This window comes from Apteryx rowi, unplaced genomic scaffold (genome assembly GCF_003343035.1).
Source record: "Apteryx rowi isolate R43461 unplaced genomic scaffold, aptRow1 scaffold_92, whole genome shotgun sequence".
NCBI lineage: Eukaryota > Metazoa > Chordata > Aves > Apterygiformes > Apterygidae > Apteryx > Apteryx rowi.
The window spans coordinates 80,199-92,786 of record NW_020451227.1 but is presented as its reverse complement, the minus strand read 5'-3'; the positions used below and the strand labels follow the sequence as shown (position 1 = coordinate 92,786).

General features: G+C 37.2%; 1 protein-coding gene across 6 annotated transcripts in view; it reads right to left on the bottom strand.

The window, feature by feature from the left end:
* Positions 1-12,588, bottom strand: part of PMS1 (PMS1 homolog 1, mismatch repair system component) — a 49,178-nt gene that overhangs the window by 18,483 nt on the left and 18,107 nt on the right. For 5 of the 6 annotated variants that reach the window (XR_003257855.1, XM_026091706.1, XM_026091704.1 and 2 more), the window contains exons 7-10: positions 10,513-10,629; positions 6,405-6,527; positions 4,274-4,417; positions 2,117-3,012 (exon numbers count right to left, since the gene is read on the bottom strand). Coding sequence is in view for 5 of the 6 variants with exons in the window: in XM_026091706.1 (XP_025947491.1) it covers positions 2,117-3,012; positions 4,274-4,417; positions 6,405-6,527; positions 10,513-10,629 (1,280 nt within the window). In the remaining variant the exon portion in view is untranslated. Of the gene's footprint in view, positions 1-2,116; positions 3,013-4,273; positions 4,418-6,404; positions 6,528-8,424; positions 8,945-10,512; positions 10,630-12,588 lie in introns of those variants that run through there. The other variant, XM_026091707.1, reaches the window with a different exon arrangement.

Below are 12,588 nucleotides of genomic sequence, written 5' to 3'. Positions count from 1 at the left end.
AGACACGTGACTTTTTATCACAGAAAGATGGAGTCAAGAGCCCAGGAAAAGTGGTGTCTTGCCAGAAAGGTTGCATGAAGTTGGAGGTACCGCATGCTCAGCAGACTGTGGCACTTTGGCTGCCCTGTTGCATATACATTTCTTGTTACCTCTAGGTGGCCCAGTCTATCCAGAGTATCTAGTAGGCAAGACTTGCATTCTCTGCCAGACATATAACAATTCTTCTGAATGGTTGCCTTTGAAGAAAAGATAACTGCATATTTCTTCATATTTCTTATTTTCAGGGACAGTGGTAAAAGATGCGAAGTTTAAAAGTGCAAAAGAGGTACACCAAATGTGAAATATATTAGTACAATTAATGGTAAAATTTTCATTCACTTCAACATCCACTGGACCATATTGTACTCATTCCTATATAGAAGCAAAATATCACTAGCAGATAGGTCTCCTTCCTGAACTAATACAAAGTTAATCTGTAGGCACACTCTTAAACATAACAGTAGTACCAGGAAAGCAACCATGAAATCTCAAAAGCTAAAGCAGAGAAAATTATAATTTGCTGAAACAGCTGGCAGAACCTTTTGTTTCATTTCATTAAAAGCATGAATATAATTGGAGGAGATTTCTACTATAACATTAATATTTCTGCTAGTACAGAGATGGCCAAAATGTAGAGTTTTGTGATCATCAGCACATGTTGCTTGCTTAGTGACCTTTAAATTAGGTAAATCAGAAACAAAATATAAAAGCTTTGCTTAACTCTGACATACCCAGTACTTTCAATCAAAACAATGCAGATGTTTTCAAATAAAAGAAAGTCAAGAAGCATAGGATCAAGGAAGAACCAGATGCATTAACAGTAATTCAACAGGTATAACTTCTCTTTCTTACCATTCTCCTAACAAAATTTCTTGTTAGTGTTACCATTACCCTCTGCTTAGGCTAGTGTAATTTCCTTTTCAGTGGAATACCCCAAACCTTACTTCCATCCATTAAAAAAAATTTTTTTTCATAACACTTCCAATGACTTTGTTTTTCAGAAACAAATTTCATTTCCCAAACTTTCTGCTTCAATCATAATTCACATTCAAATCACTATATGTAAAACTACTAATCATTATCCATGAAGAACTACTTTTCCTCATTTGTATTATGCCCCATAATCTTTTTACATTTCATAAAAATAGAAGTGAAAAGTGGAGTTTTTTTTTTTTTTTTAATTCTCTTAGGATGTCTCAAAATCTGTTTTTCTGATTTATCTTTTACCATAACATAAATCCCATGTAGTGGATCATACATACATATATTTTAACTAATCCATCCCCTTGCCCCCTAATTAGACAAGCAGCAAYTTAAAATACTTCCCTTGCTTTCAGATGAATTTCAAAAACTCAAAGCCAGAATTTATTTTAGAGAATACAAAATTTAGCTATTCAGGTTGTAATCTGAAAAATGATTTGATTTAGAATAAAATGGAAAAGACAGTATAAAGTTCAGACTGTACTATATTCTCTGAACCAGCACTGGAATAGCTGTTTGGGGGAAAAAGAAATTCCTTGTGTCATTTGATTGGGTTTTATAAATACAATTATGGGGTATCCTGGGTTGGGATACTTACTAAATTTAGGAAAGGAGTTTACCAAATGTTCAAGTACTAAAGATCCTGAAAAAGAATTCTAACTTTATAGCAATAAAAAAAAGAACCGTGGGTTGAAAGAAGTTCTGGAGGAACTATACAATGCCTCATCCATCACTGTGCTGGTTTTCATTGACACTGCATCTGGATATACAGGTAGCCCGTAGAAAACTGAAGATCATAGGATTCAAAAAGTACGTATTCTTGCCCATTATCTCTAAACACAATTCAGCAAAACTGTTCCTACTTAACTGCTTAATGGTAAATACAGTAGCAAAATGAATGCATCAGTGAATAGGATGCATGCACACAGCTAACATGACAACTCACAATATCAGTGCTGATCTTGAAAAGCCAAAATCATTTTCTGTTCTGTTTTCATAAATCACTAGGAAGTAATTTTTAAGTTTTTTTTATTCACTGCCAATGACTCATTGGCAACTACCAGATTTAGAAGCAAGGCGCAGCCTGGAAACTTACTTCTTTCTTTCCTCTTCATTCAAATTCTTCCACTGCTCTTCAATTTTCAGCAGGATGTCCTCCATGCTGGCCCTTGGATTATCAGTTAGCAATTTTGAACGATATTCTTGGGTGAAAAGTGCTATTGCAGACTTCGGTTTCCTTATTATTTGACTACTAATTAAGTCATAAGCCATTACTTGTCCTGATTTATCATTTATTACGCTCACTTTCTTTATACTTTGATTTGAGCCCTGGGGGTTATGGCTTTGGTCACCAGTATATTCATTTTGCTTATTAATTGCTCCTCCAACTTCAGGAATCAAAATCTTAACAGGTTCCAGGTTGTCTCCCATACAGTTTTTAAATCCATTTCCCATACTCCAATTATCAGCAGAGATTTCAGGTAAGTCTTTAAGGACTGAGACTTCTTCATTTTTTTCTATTTCATTAATATCATCAGTTCTCAAAAGATGCTCATCAGCATTTTTAGTCTTAGGGTCCATTGGAACACTGTTGAGAATATTGGTTATATTCTGTCCGTCCTGTTTCTTCTGACACAATACACTTTTTAAGGAATTGTCTTGAAAGACATCACTCTCAGTAACCTCCTCTTTGTCAAGGCGACTGTGCATATTATCACCACAAAACGTCTGATGATTTAAGCAGATCTCTGTGTTTTTTCCTGCTTGACAATTTTGCACATCACTGCTGAATGAAAGGAATGAAGTATGAGCATGGAGATCATTGGTTCCAGATGGCTCCATTTCATTAACAACCACATCTGTTTGTTCTGTTTTATGAACAAACATGTCTTCTGAGGTAACACCTGTTTTATTAGTTTCACTAGAGACTGTAGCAGGTAGTGGCCCATACAGTGATTTTAACACATTTTCAACAGCAAATAAGACAGATTCCTGGAAAAAAAAACAACACACACACAAACCACACACACAAGCATGAAGAAAAAAAATGAGAATGTAATTGACAGATATTAAGAATACAAAACAATAATAAGGAAAGCGATCTTATTCAGCATATTTTTCAAATAATTTATCCAGATTATTGCACTTCTGTTGTTCATACACAGTCTAAAAGTCTCTGAAGTGGAAATCTTTAGCTTTAAGCATTTTCTAAGTATTTTGCTTCGCTGGTTTATTCTGGTATCACAAAATGTGTACTGATTGCTTAAAAAACAAGCAAACCTCAAATACAGCTATTCCCACCTAATATGGAGTTAAAAGCACATAGTCAAGACAGAAGCACCAACAGCATCACATAAGCATGCTGTGCAGGTGCTCTCACAGTGCCCGTTTCCAAGGTGGTTTTGTACTAAGTGATGGGGTGGGGGGGAAGTTCTCTAAAGCCAAAGGAAAGTTTTAAATTAGGTCAAATGTGAGAATGCTATGATAATTTTCATATAAGTGACACTAAACAGGCAATACATTTGCAAGATTAACATACACAAATACAAAGACTTTCAGTGAAGAAAAGGATAAGTGTACTGGTGTGATTGTATCACCTACATTCATTGTGAATGACGGCACTACCCACGTAGCCTTCTTAGTTTCTGTGGCACTGTTTTTGATATGAAGTGCCAATCAGTTTAAGTGAGTTTATGAAAAAATTTGTCGCTGCACAGCCTCTAACATCAGGGCAAATATGGTCTAAATTTCAGTCTTGATGGCATGAACAGGAAAACCTGAAACTTAGTGATGTCAACAGTAATCTATACACATAATGGCAAAATGTTGCTTTCAGCAGAAGGATTAAACTTTCCCCCTCCCCCCCAAACCCATGCAGTGTTAAAAAGTTGATTACCCTACTTAGTGTAGTTATAAAGCTAAGCGCGCAATTTGTTTAAGGACTCACATCATAATTCTATTTAGGTTTGGTCACTGTAAAGCCATCTGGAAACCAAGTGATGCACGCATGTATCTGACAGCGTACAAATGATCTTTGAAATCAGCTGGGAAATGAGTTTCAAACAATCCTCCACTTTGTGTGTTCAAGAACTTTCAGATAAAACAGTGCTGACACAAAGGCAAGCTATCACGTAACTAAAAACACTGAAGGGACATTGTTTACTTTCAACCATTTCAGTAGTCCAAGAGGCTCTTATTACACTTACGTAAGTAAAAAGGTGACAATTCATAAAGAGATCAAGACATTAATTACCTTATAATGCAGTAGAACTTGTGTTTTATCAGGTGTTAAATTCACATCCACAGCAGAGGCAGGTACAGTAATATTCAAAAAGAAAACAGGGTATAAACGAGTACAGTCCTTAGGCGTCACCAGACTGTAGTACTGTCGAATTAACTACAGATTCATTTAGTAAAGAGATATCAGCAAAGGCATTAAAATAGACACAAAAGCATAGAAACAATATTTGACAATATAAAAATCTGACAATATAAAAACATTTTTTGTGTCTGTTTTCCCATATTAAAGAAACTCTAAAAAGATCCTCATGGGTACATATGCATGCCAGAATAATTATCAAAATGGCACTTACTGGTGATTCCCAAGTCTTCAGAGCTAAATTAAAAAAAAAAAACCTGCTCCAAGACACTAATGGTAGTTACTTTGACATTCTGAATGAAGTTGCTGATCACACTTGGAGAAAAGATATGATATGCTTGTACTTAAAAATGCCCAAAGTGGACAGCAATTCCAATCCTTTTTCAACACAAATGCTATTATTTCTGTGCTTGTTTTTTTTTTTTTTTTAAAGCTCTACTTACATAGCACACAACTATTTTTTACATTATTACCTCCTTCAGCCAAAATAAAGTCTGTTTGAGAAAGTAGCACTTGCACCACAAGTGCCCTTTTCCCAGGACAAGGATTAATTTGTTCCATTTTTTAACCCAATTACAAGTTTACGACTACTCTCAAACTCTGCTTGCCCTTAATATTTTCTCTACAATACTCTTGAAAACTCCTACTAAAGGACTACACAATTATTTAGTTGTTTCAGAGTTTAAGTCTTGCTAACTAGAAAGATCAAATAAAGATGTTTGCATTTTCCTCTAGTATCACAGATCATTCAACAGACATACACACTGGAGAAAACACTGTGATAACACAATAGAAAACTAAAGAGTTAACATAAAAAATAAGGAGGAGCTGCTGTAGATTATATTTTAATTTTTAAAGTAATTTTTATAGTCTGGCCTTATCAGACACTGAATTATAGTAATGAGGGCTACCAGCACTTCTTCCCTCATACAGCAACAGAGCACGAAGCTAAAAATAAGCAGTTTATAGTTTGTTTTTCAAGCCCGTCAAAATGTGTTCTTACACATGTACTTCATTCTCCCTTGGCCTAAAACCAACTAAAAAATTGGGCAAAAAAAAAAAGGAAATAGGAGACTATCACACCACTACAAGGCCAGCTCTAAGTGAAGGGCAGTGTATTTTTACTATATATATTACTGTATCCTCCATCCCTCCTAGAATCCCGGCCTCTGTGCTCTGGTTTAAAAGCTGTCTGCTTCAAGAGATTCAAGCTGAGCTTTAAACTATGTCAAGAACCAGGCACAGTCAAATACCATGGGGAGATGGAGCACAGAGTTGGCCTTATTTGTCACTTAGAAGATGAACACCATTTCAGGTTTTACTTCCACAAGGTTTTGATTGTCCGGTGAAGACTATTTCACTGTCTCCACTTTAAAACCTGCACATACAATTTTCTTTCCTGGGGAGGGCTAGGACTGGAATAGCAATGGTGCTCCAAGCGAGGTGCTGCAAGGTTCGGGAGTGTGAGAAACCTAAGAGTATCAAATTCTGCCTACACAATGACTGGCTGTAGCCAATACTAGCTGACTATCACTTTCACTATCACTTTTTATTGAATTCACATGCAAATTTAAAGGGAAAGTATGCAAGTTTGCTTGATAAGCCCACAGTAAGAAGTAGACAGAATCAAAACTTCATTTTCAAAAGAATTCTCTTAGAGGAAACCACATAAAGCTCCCTCAGAGGAAACTGCACAGGAGTTACGTTAATATGAAGGAATAATCAACTATTCTGCTCCTTACATGGTATATTTAAAATTGTATTTTTTCAAGCAGCTATAAATATAACCTCCAGCTCGGTGGCCACAAGTGAACGCAGCAAATGTAACAGAATTGAGAGACCAGAAATATCAGACTTGTGGAAGAGGTTTCTATCATAAATGCTAGTATCTTCACCTGTAATGATTTTTTTCTAGTTATTTTATGTGGGCAAAAGCCTGCTGATAGGTCTCTCGGTTCTCGAAGTTAAGTTTTTATTCCTTGACTAAAAAGATAGAGGATGTTACCTTCAGTATTTCCTTCTGATGGACTGGACGATTATTTATAAAAATGAAACTCCTTTCTGAACATGAAAGACTTGTCAAAGAACTGTCTGACTCGGCTTTTGGGAGAAATCCAGAAAGATGTACCTGTAATAACAAAACAAGCACAATACAAAGGTCATTAAAAGAGAATCCCCAAAAGGCTTTTTTGAGGAGGAATATTAAAATGAAATTGTACAGGTGTCCCGGTCAAACACACACCTTGCTCCTTGAAAGTTATGATTCAAACAACAAAAGCACTTAAAAAAAAAATGTTGAGAAGGATGGATGTACGCATTTTCCCTGATCAATTTATTGAGAAATTTCCCATTTGGAGTGTCTGTTGCACGAGGTGGTGCAATGTGATGGTTATGGAGGGGAACAGCAGAACAGCGTCACTTCCCATGTCCTCCCTCTCATCCTTGAATCAGCCTTGGGGGCGGCGTACAACGGAGGGCTCCAGGGAAGGGCGCCAGCTTTATACTTGCRCACTTGATGGCTGCCAGCTTAACTCTGTATCAGCTAAAGGCATGTGTTGCTGCCCAAGGTGGTGAAGGCAGTAGTAAATGACTTTAGATGGGGAAAACCAAAACACATATAGTCCCTTCCTTTCTACACACAGGGCCTTAAATAGCCTGCCATCAGGCATTTATTCAGGAAACCTAAATTTACCTACAACACCTGTACCCAAATCATCTGACTTTCAAGAGTGCTGATCACCCATAATTCACAGGCTGCAGCAGAACCTGTGAGCACAGGACACTGCCAAGGAGCCTAGGAAAAATCACATTTTAAGTGCCTAACATTAACTCCAAGTTTTAATTTTTTTCTCTTAGCTTTCTTTAGCTCTTTTTTTCTAGGCCAAAATGAGGCTGATGACTTGTGCCGTCTGTCCCATCACTCCCTCTCTCCCCCACCAAATAACTTAAACTGTTGGATCAATTTCAGTTCAATCTGATGAAGAAGCAGAAATCCCAAAGAGATTATATTTCCACAATTTGTGATAACTGACAGCTGTTTGGAGAGAAGAGCCTCAAAATAATGGCCTCACTGAGGAAAAGGCATTGTACCTTTTCAAAAGACAGGATCCATCAGTGTTCAAGCGCTGATTTGCCAACCAGCCCACATATTGCCCCATAGCCACTTGCCCAACAACAGGAAAGGGAAGACTGGGGTGTAGTGAGAAGGAGGATTTTGGGAAGGTGTCGAGAATATTTTGGCAGCAGGGGGGATCACAGAAATCAAGCGTCATTAGTTTGGCAGAACCATTTGTGTTTACTTAAAACCAAACTACCATGCATTTGAAACAGAGCATAAAATCCCTGTGATTTGGCCATCGCTCCCATTCACCTACATCACCCCAGCTATCTGTTCGTGGGCTCCCTTATTCCCTCTTGACCTTGCAAGAAGCATTCTGTGCTAAAGCTGGAGCGGTCTGGTCAGCAACGCTGCACATAACCAAACACCACTGGACAAGCTAAAGAGGTGTCAAATGTCTGTTGGGTGATTATCAGAAAACAACATGCAGCACTTCTAGATTTTATTCTGCAATTTTGTCACATCCCATCTGAATGTTCTTCCTTTATGCTTCCGTTTCCTCTTCTAATTTGCAAATATTTGTACAAATAAGTCACTCACTTCAAAGAATATTTTTACATACAGACAACTTTAAAACAAAACTGAAAGTCTCTGAATAAGTCATTTAAGAAGTTGCCAGATTTAGAAATGGCTGACTGCTGTTACTATTTAAAGGCATACGGAATATCAGTATGCTCTTTAAAAGTTAATTACAATTTCTAGAACTAGTCTTAATTGTTAAAATTGCCATATATGAAAGTGCATTTTTTATAAAGACAAAATTATAGAAGATGGGAAAATAGTCAAGAAATTCTGTTTTTAAACTAGATCAATTGTTAAGGCTTTAATTAAAAAACCCCACCTTATACAGGTGTTAAAAATGTATTTATGTTGGGAAGACAGCATAAACTCTTTCCCCAGCATTTACCTTTTCCCAGCAGCTTGCATATCTGTTAAACTCTGCCTTCCCAGAAAAACTGTATCTGCCAAGTGCTTTAYAGGAGACTAGCAAAGTTTCCTGTGTGAAAGTTTTCAGCCAAAATGGATCCATCCATTTCCAAGAATGGGGATATGAAAAACTTAGATGCTGTTTTGCACATGTTAAAAATTGTGCCATTTCTTTAATTTCTTTGTTTTTCTATTTATTTGGTGAGTAGCTCCTTGGTTTCCATGCTTTGGAGCTGGCTTGAATTGTGTTCTTGTTTCATTCAGTGCTCAGAATGGAGGTGTTTTGGAGAAAGCCAGTCTTTACAACCCCTGGATCATTTGTTGCAGAAGTTTTAACTGTGCAACTAATAAGGCACAGCTTGCAGAGCTGTTTATAGTTAACACTAATTTTGTCTTCAGAGTAGACTTTGCAGTAAATGGAGTATGAAGCCACACAATGAGCAAGTGGGAGAGGAAAAGAATTAAACAGCTGCTCTCAGGTCTGGGTACTGAATGAGGGATGGACCTAATGGGAAGGAAAAAAGTAGCATATGCTGCTTTTCATTTGAATACCTATCCCAATACCTGCACACAAGGGAGAAAGATTAGGGTTACCTTAGTTAAGATTAGACAACTTTAATTCAGTCATTTCATAGTCTTTGGCTGCTTAATTTAGAAATACCCATGGTTTCTGAACACAGATTTGCATATGAGCAATACATATAGATCATTTATATACCTATAAATGATACATGAGGTATTTTACACACTATTTAGAGACAGAGAGAGAGATGGAATGTTCCCCAACTTCTATTCAAGGAATATGGATGCCTCATGATATAGCAAAGTGGTAACGTGAGACCTGACTGCCTCCTTCCAGCCAGTCCCTTCTAAATACCCCTGTCTTCCCTGCAGAGCACTTGTCACATGGGGCACACCCCCAGCGTGTATTCAGGTGAGAAGTTTCTAGATGTTCTGTTCTGACATCAAATACTAAATAATAATACTATAAATATTATATTTTTTATATTTTTACATTATATTTTATATTATTTTATTTATATTATTTTATATTATTTATATTTTATATATTTATATTATTTACATTATTTGATTTTATTTATATTATTAAATATAAATATATAAATAAAGCTAATAAACTGATAAACATCAAAAACTTTGTAAACTGTGAGAAGCAACACCACTTCTTTCTCGTTTCCCTGCATATATACACTATAAGCCTTCTTACAAGGTCAAGATAACTTAGACAACTTATTCAAGTTGTCTGAAAAAACAATTTCTGGCAGCATGACAAGTTGTGCTTAATAGACATTGTGACTTTACAGAGGGTGATTCAACTCATCTATGTTATTCTGGTCAAGATTTATTGCTACAAAATATGGAACAAAATTAACTTTGAAGGATCATAAGGAGTAAGACTCTCCTTTGTGAGAATGTCTATAACAAAAATGGAAGCAGAACAAATAAAATGTTTTTGAAAATATAGCAGAGAGGAGAATAACATGGGGAACTGTCTCCTTAATGTCAGTAGGAGCAAAGAGAGCTCAGTGCACTGAATTTTTTTAAAGCTAATGAGTATTTCCTTGAAATCAAGGTTTAGCAGAAATTTTGCATAACTTGCTTTACAAATACCTGCTTATTTTACTGTTCAGGTACCTCTGACTGAAATCAAGGGGATATTCTTTAGACTAAAAGGCTAAGAGGCCATGAGGATAAGAACGACATAAATGCTTACATATCAGTCAGACCACAACCTGCCTGAGGGCCAGGAATCCTAACTTAGACAGCTCTGAGCAATCAGCAGTTCTGCATTTGTCATCACAACTGTTTTTACTGCCATTTGATCAGTGCCACATGAGTCCTGACTAGATGAGTCTTGGAGTGCATTTTCAATCACCAAACCAATTAATTTTACAGAGAGAGCAGTAAAAGAATCAAATGTATTAATCAGATGTCAGCCTGGAGATAATATTCTCTTTTTTAAAAGTCTCCTCTTCTTTTTGAATACCGATTTAGCTCTTCATTGACAGCCTTTATGTGGATTTGGGAGAAAGAAGCTTAGACTCACCTCAGGGTCTTCAGAGCAGTGTTGAAAAGGTACCATACTGCCCATAACGGCTGTTCCCAGAACTGACATACAGGCCATTTTGTGATCTGACACCCTGGTCTTTTGCCAAATAACTGCCTGAAACAAATGGCACAGAGTCAAATTTTTGACTTTATATTTATATTTGTTGAACTCAAGTCATGTCTATGAACATGTATACGCAACTGCACACATACTGTATATGTAACATTCTGTACTTTGACCCTCTTACATTCACAACTTTCAGTGTTAACACACACAATATGGTACTTTTCAGCATGTCTCCTCATATGATATTACTTGCTTAGATGAGCAGTGATCAGAAAATTAAGAAAAGTGTTTCCAATTATTTATGAATGTTACAATGCTTATCTGAACTTCTGCAATTGAAACAAAGAATTGTTAAAAACAACTCAATAAAGAATGCAACTTCTTCTCTTAGATATATAGCAGTAAGCTATGTGTTTTTACTGAGCATATAAATATGACAAGTTTCTGGCATGTTGGTCAGGATTTGAAGTTGGGCACTGCAATACTTACGGTACTCAAAAGATAAGCCATTTAGGTAGAAATCAGGATATTAGATGACCATCCACAGACCCTAAGTCTCCAGATCAGAGCTATCACAAGTCTATTATTTAGAAAGGAAAGAAGTTTCTAAGGAAGTAGTCATAAGAAAAGCAGTTTTGTTTTTACTGAAAACTTTGTAAAATATTTTAAGATAGAAGGATAAAAAGGGGGAGGACAGCTTACTCTGTTAGCTACATAACTTGCAATACCGTTGTAAAGCTTTTGAAAAATATAGTAAAGCAGGATGAACTGTGACTTGCATCAGAAAAACTTTACCTGTTCAGTCCACTTATACAGAGAGTATTAACTACTCTGGGAGATGAAATTCTGTCTCTCATTGACAAGAAGTCCTGTATTAAACAGCCACGAATTTAACTTTGAATCTGCTTACTTTTATCACTGYATAGCTAAAAAAAAGTGCTTAGTTAACTTTCTGCTTCTGAGCAACCGAGACTGCTAGAATCAGATCTGCTTTATATCTATTTCTGTCATTGATAGTTGACTAAGTGTATTTCAACGTGCAACGTTCAAACACAAAAGGAAAAAAAAYGCAGTAAGTTGCAAATGAAACCTGACATTACAATGCTGGGTTAGAAACAAATGTTTTAAAAAGCTGCTAAGCAGCCAATATATTCAAACCAAGTTCAGGGTACGCTGGCACAGGCTGCTCTGTGAAAGCATGGTGAGGGAGCACAGAACATACATGCACCAATCTCAAGAAATGCAATACATAGCCTTAAAATTCCACCTGTCCACAAGGATATTCGCCGGCCTGGAAGGGTGAATGTCACTGAAGAACACGGTGCTCCTGCAAAATGATACTCCCTCCTTACAGGACAGGTGGAATTTTAAAGCTTCAAGACTGTGGAGCCTAAAACTGTTCCCCAATCCTTAATTTTCCATTTCCAAATACACTCTGCACTGTTTGCAAGGAGGGGTGTCCCAGTCCTGCCTGACTCTACCTCACCTACAGCACATTTGCAGTGATCACATCTCTGCCATCCTCCAGCGAGCCTGGACCCCCCAACACAAAAGACAGTGTTTCTGGGGGGGAGGCTGGGAATCCAGAGAAGGGGGGGGGGAGGAGGAGGAGGAGGAGGAGGAGGAGGAGGAGGAGGAGAAAGGCAACAGGGCCACAGGAGCAGCGCCCCTGCCCCAGCCCATGCCACAGGCAGCGGCGAGGGACGGCCGCAGCAGGGCCGCCCGCGGGATGCTGCCTCCCGCCTCTTGCTACACCTGCTGTAAATCTCCTCAAAGACATTTTGGAGTGATGAAAGAATTTGTCCCCTCCTTTAGAGCTCATCTTATAAAACATATCCTGTACTGCTTCTATTTTAAAAGCGATTACTTAAAATGGAAACACAAAGTGCCAAACAATTTTTTCTTTACTAGATATATTTCAAATTAAATGCTCGTGACCAAACTGAGAAAGATACTTGTTACGTGACTAATATAAACATCACGCTGTTTATTTTAGGTTATACTAGG